Below are 13,606 nucleotides of genomic sequence, written 5' to 3' on the forward strand. Positions count from 1 at the left end.
CAGGCGTAGAGGCACAGCATACACATTTTTCATTTGTACAGTTGGCTCAGGGACGATTCCAGTCAGTGCAGATGTACAGGACAGCCGTGTTAGTGATGCATTGTGGGGTTAGTCCCAGCAATGTTTGGAAACCAGACTGGGAACTTGGGAGCAGCTGCCAGCTTTCCTTAGGTTGTCATTTGGTTGTCATGGCCGCCGTCATTGGACAGTCAAAAACATGAATTTGACTTTGCTCTGATAAAAAAAGTACTCATTTTACTTTCTCCAACTTTTTACACCTGTGCGTATTTTATTTTGTTTTGTTTTGTTTTGTTTTGTTGTTTTTATTTTATTTTTATGTAATTGTTTTAATATATATTAATTCATTTTTATTTTTATTTTGTTAACTGTTCTGATAAACATGCATTTCAATTTCGCCAACTTATACCTAAACACCTGTTTATTTTCTTTTTAATTGATTTATTTTATTTTAAAATAATTTTATTTTAAAATTATTTACAAATATATTTATTTATTTTATTTTGATTTCTTTAATATTTTTAAATGTTTTTTTATTTAATTAGTTTTTTTTTAATTTAATTTAATTACATTTTTATTATATCAGATTACTGTATATTCTGCAATCAGAGCAGTATTTTTCTAGCACAGAAAATATAAATTACATATATGGTGACTGTGTTAATTTAAACAAATACATTTACACTAAATAAAAAAATAAAAAACCTTACTTATATAAATGAGTCGAAATGTAGTAAATATTTTGCTTCAATAAAGACATCACTGAATCATGTATTTGAACTGGTTCATTCACGCCTATCATCCAAACGAAGCAATTCACTAAAATGATTTAGATTCTCAGGCCGACATAAATAAGAGAAGACTGTTTAGCAGAGCATGTTTAATCAACGTTGCATGAGCAAAAAAGCAGCCATGTATGCTTGTTATTGGAACAGCTGTACAGTTGTGCTCAGAATGATGAAGACGGATAAAATTAGAATTACTAAGTAGTGTCCTTTGTTTGGAATGATTAATTTCAGTACTTTTTTCCATTCCATCAGAGACTGTACGTCATCATATTTGTCATGTTGGCGAATCAGATATGATAAGATGTAACCAGGGGTATAGTTAGTATAGGCTTTGCCAGAGTACAAGGTCAAAGTCACTAGGGCTTGTAACGAGTGTTTGGGAAAGGAGGTGCCGGCAGCAGGAGCAGTAGTCTGGGTGTAGCACACAAACCAGTGAACTCATTTGCCGTTACACATATACCTACTACAAGCTACACCCTTGGCTGTGGAGGTTTGGTAGAGACCTCCTTCTCAAAAATTAGTAATCTGTCCTTTAGGTGTCTTGGAAAGCATGCATTATTTTCCTGTGATGCATAAAATTAGATTTGTTATACTCTGAAATATGTTACTTTAAGACGCAATTTATGCCCTCCAGTGAAGGATGAAAGGATATGGAGGCTAGATTCTGTTAATATAGAGACGGGATCATTTTCTAAGAATATCCACATCTTTATTTCAATATCAGAGTTAAGGGATTGTCACTCAGAAGCATTATTTTTAGTGTTCCAGATATACAGCTGTCTCTACAACAGCTTTCCAAATATCTGCCATGTGTGTTTGTCCACCCCGTTTGCCAGACCTCCTCCAAGACCTCAAGATGAAGCTCAGTCTGACACTTCCTTCAGGAGCCAACATCTCTCTCAGTTCTCAGCGTGGTGTGACGGGGGGACGTCATCGTGCAACTTATACCGCAAGTGTGGCATGGCCTGATTTTAAACGACAAGCTGAGCCCGGGGACGTTGGAACTGAATCCAGGCATATTTTGCCCCAGCTTTCCATCCCTCGCTCGTTCGTTTGCTCGCTGTGTAACTGCATGGCTGTACACGCTTTGGTGATGTTCATAAGCTCTCATGGATGTAGATTTTCTAGATTGGGATCATAAAACGGGTCGCCATTGCTAAAGATGGTCATTATAAGTTTTTTGTTATATGTGCAGGAGATTCCACATTATAGATGTTTTTAGTAATGAGATTCTTAAAGTCGTTTTTAAATTGAAATTGACCCTGTTTACTTTTAAACAGATTAGTTAAAGAAGTTTTTCTTCATATTTTGGATCAAAATATAATTACTTTTCTTTTCAGCTGACACCACCAACACACACATATATATATGACAAATTATTATTTATATATGACAAATTTCCATGCAAAAGGACAATAGTATAACTCTAACTCTTTATAATAATAATAATATTTTGTATATTAATTTATGAATAGCTCAATACTCAAGTTCATGGCACAAACAAATATTGGGTAAAATAGTTTGAATTTTCCCTCAGTTCTGTTCATTGTTTAGGCAGCTCACTATGGTTTGGAACAGAGCTTTGCGTTTTGCATTAGTGTTTTTTGCATTACCTAGAGAACAACACCAGAATTTCATTAGTTTGGCCTGGAAAGGCACAGTGCTCTCTGAGTGATTAGGATCCTTCAATTCGCTCCCACAGTCTGTCAATAATGCTTATATAGGTCATTGTGTTCACAGAGTGCTGTGCAAAGCCATTGAGGTGCCCTCTACAGATAACACAACTTTGAGTCAGGGCTCCAAATGTGTATTTACCCTGTAAACGGCAGGGCTTTCTCAGTGAGAGACGGTCTGTTTGTGTTCAGGTCCACTGAGCAAAGTACAACTGATGACATGGACTCACTCAGGATGTGTGATTGTGTGTAGAGCTGCCAGTTCCTAGTCCCCGTTTGAGTGCGCTCATGGTGATGACATGCTATTTTGGTCAGCTGTGAGTCAGTGGGTCCACAAAATTTTGACAGTTAGTGTTTTTAAAAAAAAAAAAAGCTTGTCTGAACTTCCTGGAATAATTAAAGCTCAGATATTATTCAGGGAAAATGAACTAATATTATGCACGGTCTGCCAAAAATTGAGAAATATTTTTACGGTTTAAAATAACTTTTCTATTTGAATATAAATAAAAATCTAATTTATTTCTATGATGACAAAGCTGAATTTAGAATATAAAACAGTTATTTTAAATTGCAATGAGTTTTCGCAATATTACTGTGTTTACTGTATTTTTTTATTAAAAAAAATGCAGCCTTGGTGAGCGTAAGAGACTAAAAAAAAAAAAAAAAAAAAAAAATTTTTTTTTTAAAAGGCTACTAAAAAAAAAAAAAAAAAAAAAAAAAAATTTTATTATTACAAATTTTTGGCTGCCAGTGTATATATTATGCACTCCAGTGTTCTTCTAAGCATGCGATGATATTGATTCCTGGTATATGTACAATGGTATTAATAGTATTATCATATCACATCCAAAGTTTTAATACAGTCTTACTTGTCATCTTGTACTTCAGCCTAGCCACATTGTAATTGTGCTTTCTTCTAAAATACATGCATAGATGATTTGTTTTAACACAAGCTCTGTTTTTCTGTCTTTTCCCATACGCACCCTCTACTTGGATCATCTTGCAGGAGGGGTCAGCCAAAGGTATGATGACCCTCATTTCTGTCTAAAATGAACATGCTTGCATCATACAAAATACAAGTTTTATATGAATAGAACAAAAGGAAACACACAGTTATATTTATTTCTTTATCTGTCTCTCTTTTGTCAAGACCTTCGCCTATGACTACTGTTTTTGGTCGATGGATGAGTCGGAAACGGAGAAGTTTGCTGGTCAGTTTCTAGAAACCCTTCTTGAAGAAGCCACTTTGTTTATTTCTTGGTTCAGTACCAAGTATCTCATCTGTATAATCTTGTTAGGATAGTTCTTGCGCTGGTGCTGGTGGTGCTAGTGAAGATAAGGTTTTGTTTACACATCAAGATCATTTGTACTAACAAGGTTTTTACAGAAAATCAAGTGTGTCACCTTGAGGTTTACAGTACAATTTCAAGTCATGGCACTCTATCTACATGACAGAAAGTGATTTGATTTAAAAAAAAAAACAACAACATAATAATTAATTATTTTTAGGGCAATCATTTTTTTTTTCATTATGGCATGTTTTTTAACTATATTTGATTAGATATTCATCATGTACTTCAACACAGCCATGCATGGTTTCTCCTGTTTTCCTCTGTTTCTCTCCTTCACATGATGAATCATTTTGAAGCCTCTTTTTAGAACCATAACCTTAGTTTACCTTTATTGTCATTTCAGAGTGATATATCGCTTGGAAATGGACAGGTTTTTATAAAATTAACATTTGTAGACTTCAATCTTAATTGTCATTTTAATCATATTTTAACAGGCCAAGATGTAGTGTTTCAGTGCCTTGGCGAGAGTCTTTTGCACAATGCCTTTCAGGGTTACAACGCCTGTATTTTTGCATATGGGCAGACTGGTGAGTAATGCTTTGTTCACAGTGGTCTTTGCTCGTTTTTTTTTAAAAGCATTCTTAACACAACTCTTTTTCTTTTGTACTGTGATTATTTATGTTAAGTAATAATTATTTAACATTCGAACATGTCATTTCCCTCAGGCTCGGGGAAGTCGTACACCATGATGGGTTCGGTGGACCAGCCTGGTCTGATCCCCAGACTCTGCAGTTCTCTGTTTGAGCGGACCGTGCAACACCAGCGAGAGGAAGAGAGCTTCACCGTGGAAGTCTCTTATATGGAAATCTACAATGAGAAAGTTCGGGACCTCTTGGACCCCAAAGGGTGAAGCCTATTGTGTCTCATGTTTAATCTCTGAGCTTTACTCTTGCTGTAGATGTCGATCTGACACAATATCCGTTTGTTCCCACAGGAGTCGGCAGGCCTTGAGAGTGAGAGAACATAAAGTTTTGGGGCCTTATGTCGATGGTCTATCAAGGCTTGCGGTAGAAAGTTACAAGGTAACAAAATAGGATATCTTTTTTGGTGCAATGACATGCACTTTACTCAATGATTGCTCTTTCACCTCTTTTTTACAATATATTCTGTCGTTCAGTTGATCATGTGACTCAATTGTCCCCTCTTAGGGTCTGCATTTGATGCTTAGCAAATCCCACTGTAGGAATGTTTGTAGTCCGCTTACAATATGTGTACAATACATATGTGTCACTGCTGAATGTTTTGGTCTTATCGAACTCAAAAAGAACTTATGGAACCCAAAAAGTAGATTTCTGTGAATTGTTGCACAATTCTTTTAATTCTACTAAAATATATTGAGTTTAGTGTGTTAAATACATTGGATTAACATTTTTCTAAATTTAAATCCATTCTGTAGAATTCCACAGATTCCGTAGATGATCTTTGCGGAAGTCCTGTTTAACTCAGTTCAAAACCATGCCATAATTCATAACCATAATTCATCAGCATTATGCCTGCCTTATTTTTAGAGGCCATATTCAGGACATCTTTGCTTTTTGTCTTTTTTAATGTATTTTTTTTAACAAAAAATAAGTATGCATAAGTGTGCAGTGTTTCTGACCTTTAAAGCATGTCTGAGATTCTAATCGTGTCCCTTCTTCAACCCAAAGGACATTGAGTCCTTGATGTCTGAGGGGAATAAATCCCGCACTGTGGCGGCCACCAATATGAATGAGGAGAGCAGTCGCTCCCATGCGGTTTTCAATATCATCCTCACGCACACACTGAAGGACCTTCAGTCGGGGGTAAGGACACTTACACACACTGTTTTAAAGCTGATTTTCATAGATTAAGATTTAGATGCAACATAATACAAGTGGAAAATCGCTTAAATGGGTCACACACTACACGTTTTAAGTTTTATTTTTTCACCAAAGGCCACTTATGTTAGTTAAAGTTTCTTGCACCATAAAACTCAAAATGATTTAAATTTTCCACCCTTAGCTTTTACTACTGTACATTTTTAGACTTGTAAATGACCTTTATTATTGGCTAACCTTTGCATACCAGCAATTGCAGCAAAGTTATTGCAATTGCAAGTGCAAGTTATTGCAGCTTTGGTATTGAACATGGTCTGGGTGGCCTTGGTTGGGAGCATCAAGAGTCTGTCCTCAAACTCTCTTAATTGAAAAGAGCAAGGAAATCCATGTTTGGGTAATTTATTTTGGGAAGAGTCCTGATTCTGCTGTTTGATGATAAAACTCAGACCTTGAATATTCTTGCAAGGTCCTCATGAAATAAAGCCAAGTACTGCAGGAAGGAGAAGATTGATAGATAAGTCATTGTGTCTAGCCCTGATGATCTCATATGGATATATTAAATACCTTTTATCAGCTGATGTGGACCTGTGATGGCACAGTCCAGTGTTAAGTCTTAAAGGTGGCGTAAGTAATTTCTGGTAGCCAATGTTGACATTTGAAATCACCAAAACAAACCCTATCACCCCTATTTTGATAGCTCCGCCACCACACATACGTACGCAACCCAGGCAACGATTAGTTCTGTGAAACAAAGCAAAACCAATGCTACACCGTGTCGACAAAATACTATAGAACTCATTATAATCAGTGATGCTGTCTACACTGGATGCGGCGCGGCACGACAAATCCCCGACAGAAAACTGCTGCTGCGTTCTATTTATGATGTATTGACACAAATTTCAAATGATTTTTAACGGTCGCTTTGTCTCGTCCATTGTAGACAGACTTTAGCTGTTGCGGTGTGACAACTGTCGAGTCCGGTGTAAACATGGTGTTACTCACCTATCTAGAAAAAACAAAGCAACCTCGGCGTCCGATCGCAGGCCTTCTGCTCCTTGAGTTCTCTCCAGCACTGGAAAGCTGATCCGATATTTACACGGGTCCTACTTCTTGCATTATCGTAAGCCCTCTTTTGTTCCGCAGACGTTTTCCTCTTTTGCTTTTTTATCCGCCATCTCTATCTTTCTGTTGCTCAGCTTGGCTAATGTCCGTCCTGTGCACTGAGCGCTCTCTCTTCTGCATCATGAGTAGACATGCCCCTTACTGCTGATTGGCTACAAGTTTGTTTTGGTATTCGGCCCGACTTTTATATTTTTATTTTGCTTTTGTTCCATCCATTTTGGATCATTACAGGTTGTTTCCTATTTATAATATCGCATAAGTCATTTCATTTATGCATCTCCAAAGATCTTAGTCACTATACCATTAAGTGCACTCTTGACCACGGAAGCCTTCCCTTATCGGCTTTATCGTGCGCATGGAAAGAGCTCATGCAAATGGCAGGAAAATTGATGAATAAATTATAGTGTGTCCGAGTTTAGACGACAGCTGATCTCCTCTTGCTCTGTCCTGGTGTCACTGTGCTTTTCTTTTGTGCCGTATGACATGATCACCTGACTCCACTCTTGTCCAGTCCCTGATCTATAATTCATCAGGGCCTGGACTGTGCTGGTCACTCAACAGGTGCAAGACTACAGCAGCGATCTAAACTTAGCATGTTGTCACTAAAACAGAGCAATGATGAAGATTTAGCCTGCATGCACACACACGTGCACCGAACCCAGCCCTTATGTATGTGGTGTTTGTCATCTCAGCCATCGATAAGTAATGATGTGTGTATTTTTCCAGCGCAGTCATCAGTGCTGTCTTTCGCATTGCTGTGGTTTTCCATGCAAACAGCGCTGTGGGGAAATGTGAGGCAATAGATTTCCTTTGATTTCCATATTCTTTTGTATTAAAATCTGTGTTTAGAATATTATGGAAAACAGCTCCTTAGAAACTAGATTTTCACATCGTCTTTGCTTGACTGTGTAAACTCACCACTATCCAACACTAGTGTGTTCTCCTAGAGTATTGCTATGCAGTTGCTAAGATGTTCTGAGGGGTTGCCAGGGCATTACTATGCAGTTGCTGAAGTTTTTTGAGGGGTTACTGCATAACTATGCGGTTGCTGAGGTGTTCTTATTGGTTGTCAGGGGTGTTGCTATGAAGTTGCTTAGGTGTTCTGAGTGGTTAATGCATAACTATGTGGTTGCAAGGGTGTTCTAAGGGGTTTGCTATGGTGATCTGAGGGGTTTGTGCATAGCTAGGCGGTTGCTTAGGTGTTCTGGGTGTTTTCCAGTGCGTTGCTATGCAGTTGCTAAGGTGTTTTGGGGGGACTATTGCATACTGTTGCTATATGTTTGCTAGGGTGTTTAGGTGGTTTTGGGGGCATTGCTGCACAGTTGCTATGGTGTTCTGAGGTGTTAATGTACAGCTATGTGGTTGCCAGGGCATTGCTATGCAGTTTCTAAGGTTTCTGAGCGGTTAGTGCATAGCTATGTGGTTGTTAAAATGTTCTGTTTAGTTGTCAGGATATTACTATGGAATTGCAAAGATGTTCTGAGTGGTTAGTGCATAGCTATGTGTTTGCTAGTGTGTTTTAGTTGGTTTTCAGGGCATTGCTGTGCAGTTGCTAGGGTGTTCTGAGTGGTGGTCAGGGTGTTGCAATATAGTTTCTGAGGTGTTGTAAGGGCTTATGCGCATAGTTATATGATTGCTATGGTGTCCTGAGGGGTTGCCAGGGTGTTGCTATGCAGTTTCTAAGGTATGATGAGGGGTTAATGGATAGCTATAAGGTTAATAACAACATCTGGGTGGTTGTCAGGGTGTTGCTATGTAGTTTCTAAGGAGTTATGAGGGGTAAGTGCATGGCTTTAAGGTTGCTGGGGTTTTCTGGGCAGTCATTTGTATTCTTCACTGAGTTCAAGTGCTTCACACTGGATCTCAAAGTGCTTTTTAGTGCTCGCGTGTCCGAGACTTATCAGCGAGTGAACGCATCTGCTCTAGTAAGCTCGGGCTGTGCTACCATTTGAACTTTGAGACGAATGGATAAATGGTCCGTGTGGCGTGGTTCAAATGAGTAGCACTGATTCGTTCCGCTTTTGGCGCATAAACATTATATTGAACATTTATCGATCTCTTGTTATTGTTTTATCGAGGAAAATTATATTGTTATCGTTTAATCGCCCAGCCCTATTTAGAAGTCTTAAAGGTACAGAAGCAAGAACAGCCTTTTTAATTCTAAAGGTCAATGGGAAGGTGGAAGTATGTCATGAAGTACCTTGAGGCAATGTAAGTGAACTTACAACTTAAAAGTGCAGAATATGTCTCTTTTAAATAGCTGATTATAGATTAACAAGTGAACTCAGGCTCTATATGATTGTGTATTCTCAGCCAATGTGCATGAGGAGCCTGAAGCTTTTGCAGCACAAGGACACTCTTTGTTGTTTTAATGCACTCTAATCTGGGTCCAGCTCCCAGCCCCCCCTCACGACTTCCCATGTCCTCTCAGCTCACGCTCACATCTCTCTGCCTCTCCGCTCAATTAAACCTCATCTCTGATGCTCAGACAAGGTGATTGTGTACAGTAGGGTCTGATGCTGGGGCACATAAAGGAACTCCACCCCACATACTGCTCCAGTGCTGTGCAATAGAGGGGAAAACAATAGATGCTTGTCTATGGCCCGCTATAGCCTCTCTTGACATTGTTCCTTTGTAATATAGGACAGCTAACCAGAATTTGTCCAGTGTGGTCATTCATACACAAATTGAATGTTTAAAGCCATTTCCCTGGGTTTCTAGGGAGGACAAGCAGAAAACAGGCTTGACAACCATGGAAATGTTCAGTAGTGAGGGATTATTATGTTGCTTTTTTAATTAGTTCCCGCCACCGCTATTTCACTGTTTATTTCCAGGATATCTAGGTGCCAATCATGGAAACATACACGTAATAAGGTCATGTGACATCCTATTTGGTAAAAAAAAAAAAAAATAGTAGGCAGTATTCAATTTTGAACGTAGCGTCTAATTCTTTTTTTTTGTCCTTTTTTTTTTCTCTCTACAGACAAGTGGTGAAAAGGTTAGTAAGCTGAGTTTGGTGGACCTGGCAGGAAGTGAGAGAGCTGCAAAGACGGGCGCTGCAGGCGAGCGGCTCAAGGAAGGCAGCAACATTAACAAGTGTGTGCAACGTTGACTCATTCTGCATGATGCCTTTTTTTTGTTTTTGTCTTAGTACTTTTTTTTCGCTTAATGTACGAACCTACAGAGGCTTTGCATGAATCTTAAGAAACCTGTCAAGAACAAGTCTAATTCATATTGTGGCCCAAAAAATACAAAATTATGTTTAACTTGAAGCCTGTAAAAGTTTTTTCTGCATTCGGACGCATTTTTTTTTGACAACTAAATGCATTATTTTATATTATATTATATTATATTATATCATATATCGCATCACATCACATTCATTGTGAATTATTTATTAATAATAATGGGGGGAAAAAACAATTACAAGCTCCAAAAATCATCTTCATTTTCTTCATGCATAAATTTATAAATTTTTTCCTTTCAATTTAGGGGTAAAATGTGACCCAGACAAGAGATTAATCTAGTCTATGAATGTCTGAGTCACCTCTGAATATTTTCCTATGGCATTGAATTGAGGCGTTTCCTTTTCTGTTGGATGGGTGCTTTGCCTCTTAAAAATGACATGTCATGGAAAATAACTGTTTTGAAATAAGTTGTGTAAGCTGTGTAGACATAATCTTCATTTACAGTGTGAAGCTCCCCACTAATATTGTGTCTTGATGTTTTAGTCATCTAAGAATGTATTTTAGTTGATTTGATTTATAGTTTGTGGTGTTTACATTAGTTTCTGTGAGGATATGTGCATTCAGTCATTTAACTTACAACAACGACAAACCATGGTTCACTGCAAAACTCCGACAGCTCCGTCAGGCCAAAGAAGATGCTTACAGAAAGAGGGGACAGAGTCTTGTATAAATAGGACAAAAACACACTGACAAAAGTGTAAATCCAGTTTTCTGACAGTGACCCTGCTTCAGTGTGGAAAGGACTGAAAGACATCACTAATTATAAGACACCATCCCCGAGCACTGTGTTGAATCAACAACTGGCCGAAGTTCTATTGCAGGTTTGAAAAACCCTGTCTCACACCTCACACACATTCTGACCCTCTCTCCATGGATCCATTAACCCCTCCCCCAACCCCCCCCCCACCCCCCGCACTTCGGATCAGTGAAGATGATGTACGTCAGGTCTTCCGGAAACAGAAGACTAGAAAAAGCACCAGGCCCAGACGGTGTTACACCAGCCTGTCTGAAATTCTGTGCTTACCAGCTGGCCCCTGTCGTCACACAAATTTTCAACAGATCACTGGAGCTATGCAAAGTCCCTTCCTGCTTCAAACGCTCCACCATCATCCCCATCCCAAAGAAACCCAAAATCACAGGACTAAATGACTACAGACCTGTTGCTTTAATGTCTGTGGTCTTGAAGTCATTTGAAAGACTGGTTCTGGTCCACCTGAAGGACATCACTCTCCTCTTGCTGGGCCCCCTGCAGTTTGCTTAGAGCAAACAGGTCTGATTGTGGACTTCAGGAGAAACCCCCCTGCACTCTCCCCACTCACCATCATGAACAGCACTGTAGCAACAGAGTCATTCGGATTCCTGGGCACCACCATCTCTCAGGACCTGAAGTGGGAGTTCCACATAGACTCCATTGTCAAAAAGGACCAGCAGAGGCTGTACTTCCTTCACCAACTGAGGAAGTTCAACCTGCCACAGGAGCTGCTGAAACAGTTCTACTCTGCAGTCATTGAATCCGTCCTCTACACTTTTATAACTGTCTGGATCAGCTCAGCGACCAAAATTGACCTCAGAAGACTACAGTGGATATCACTGGTACTCAACCCTCCCCACTCTACAAGAACTGTACTCATCCAGAGCGAGTAAAAGCGCTGGCAAAATCATTCTGGACCCCTAACACCCAGGCCACTTCCTCTTTGAACTGTTGCTGTCTGGTCGTCGCTACAGAGCACTGAGCAGCAGAACAGCCAGGCATAAGAACAGTTCAATCCATCTCATGAACAGTTAACTTTACAATAAACATGCAATACACAACACTATTTCTACATTTATTTATTTAACACATACTTCTTATTTACTTTTCCTTGCGTTTGTACATAACACACCTGTACACACAAATACCATCTATTGTCTATTTTGTATATTGTGTTTTTCTTCAAAGATTTGTTGTATATTGCTATTTCATGTTACTAATTCTATTTTTATTATCTGTGTCTTGTCACTGTCATTCTGTTTGTGCTGGAGAAGCTTCTGTCACCATAACAAATTCCTCGTATGTGTAAACATACCTTGCAATAAAGCTCTTTCCGATTCTGATTCTGATTGTTTTTCTGTTCTGAGAGGTAGGTTTTATACTGTGGAGAATAAGACTTGTTAAAATGGCTACATTTACGGGCACAGCTTGTTCTGAGAAGGGTTTATAAATCTGGTGAAGGCTTTTTGGCCTGCCAGTGCATATTTCTGTGTGAGAAGTGTGTCTTTTTCCTTGGTCTGTTTCTTTCTCACTTATTTTTTTCCATTTCTATCTTTCCTCTCCACACCGGACAGGTCTTTAACCACTCTGGGTTTGGTGATCTCCGCTCTGGCAGACCAGGGTGCTGGAAAGAACAAGAACAAGTTTGTGCCCTACAGAGATTCGGTGCTGACATGGCTGCTCAAGGTACGAACACCGGGAAGGAGAATTTCCACAGTATTTTATAAGTTTTCCAATCCAGTTCCATCCACACACTTTTGAATGTATAATCTCTGGAAAGTGACCGCTCTGTCCAGTGCATTGATGTTTAAAGTTTGTCCTTCTGGTGCAATTGCAGGACAGTCTGGGTGGAAACAGTCGGACTGCTATGGTTGCCACTGTAAGTCCTGCGGCAGATAATTATGATGAGACGCTGTCAACGTTACGCTATGCAGACCGAGCAAAGAGCATCGTCAACCACGCCGTGGTCAACGAAGACCCCAATGCCAGGATTATCCGGGAACTCCGAGAGGAGGTGGAGAAACTGCGAGATCAGCTGACGCAGGCTGAGGTAGACACTTTATATCGTTTTCTTAGTGTGACGTGACAAAAAGTCAAAAACTATATGTTAAGAACCTGTCATGTTCCTCCACAGTCTATGAAGGCACCAGAGCTGAAGGAGAGACTGGAGGAATCTGAAAAATTGATACAGGAGATGACAGTCACCTGGGAAGAGAAGCTGAGGAAGACTGAGGAAATTGCACAAGTAACAAGAAGAATAATTTGTGCTGTTTTGTCTGGACTGTAATTTTGTTTATGTCAGGATGTTCTGTAGTTCATTTTCCGTAACATCATCCATCAAACACAGAAGAGGACGCTTATGTTCTTCTCGCATTGTTTTTCTTTCTTTGCACAGGAGAGACAAAAACAGCTGGAGAGTCTTGGCATCTCTCTGCAGTCATCTGGTATCAAGGTTGGAGAAGATAAATGCTTCCTGATCAACCTCAACGCTGACCCTGCCCTTAATGAACTATTGGTTTATTATCTAAAGGTAATGCACAACTATTTTATTTTATATTATTTTTTTATTTTATTTATTTATTTTTTTAATTATTTTATGATAAGAGTTTTGTATATTGTGTGTACATATGCATTAGCAGTATTATTATACTAATAGTATTATTGCTATTATTTGATACTGATTATATATTATAATGTTATGCATGCATATTATTATACAAGTTTTAATGTAATAAAATATATATTATAATATTATATACATATTATTCTTTTATATATATATATATATATATGTAATACATTTTAAAGGGGTCATATGATGCTGCTAAAAAGAACATTATTTTGTGTATTTGGTG

At 38.7% G+C, this 13,606-nt stretch overlaps 1 protein-coding gene across 1 annotated transcript in view; it reads left to right on the forward strand.

The window, feature by feature from the left end:
• LOC107680773 (kinesin-like protein KIF13B) overlaps window positions 1–13,606 on the forward strand; it is a 46,212-nt gene that overhangs the window by 16,162 nt on the left and 16,444 nt on the right. Inside the window, exons 3-13 of the mRNA XM_016476817.1 lie at window positions 3,486–3,501; window positions 3,630–3,690; window positions 4,266–4,358; window positions 4,497–4,677; window positions 4,766–4,853; window positions 5,481–5,615; window positions 9,736–9,848; window positions 12,326–12,437; window positions 12,589–12,801; window positions 12,886–12,996; window positions 13,147–13,281. Of these exons, the coding sequence (XP_016332303.1) occupies window positions 3,486–3,501; window positions 3,630–3,690; window positions 4,266–4,358; window positions 4,497–4,677; window positions 4,766–4,853; window positions 5,481–5,615; window positions 9,736–9,848; window positions 12,326–12,437; window positions 12,589–12,801; window positions 12,886–12,996; window positions 13,147–13,281 (1,258 nt within the window). The remainder of the gene's footprint in view (window positions 1–3,485; window positions 3,502–3,629; window positions 3,691–4,265; window positions 4,359–4,496; window positions 4,678–4,765; window positions 4,854–5,480; window positions 5,616–9,735; window positions 9,849–12,325; window positions 12,438–12,588; window positions 12,802–12,885; window positions 12,997–13,146; window positions 13,282–13,606) is intronic.

Source organism: Sinocyclocheilus anshuiensis, unplaced genomic scaffold (assembly GCF_001515605.1).
Source record: "Sinocyclocheilus anshuiensis isolate Anshui unplaced genomic scaffold, SAMN03320099.WGS_v1.1 scaffold869, whole genome shotgun sequence".
Taxonomy (NCBI): domain Eukaryota; kingdom Metazoa; phylum Chordata; class Actinopteri; order Cypriniformes; family Cyprinidae; genus Sinocyclocheilus; species Sinocyclocheilus anshuiensis.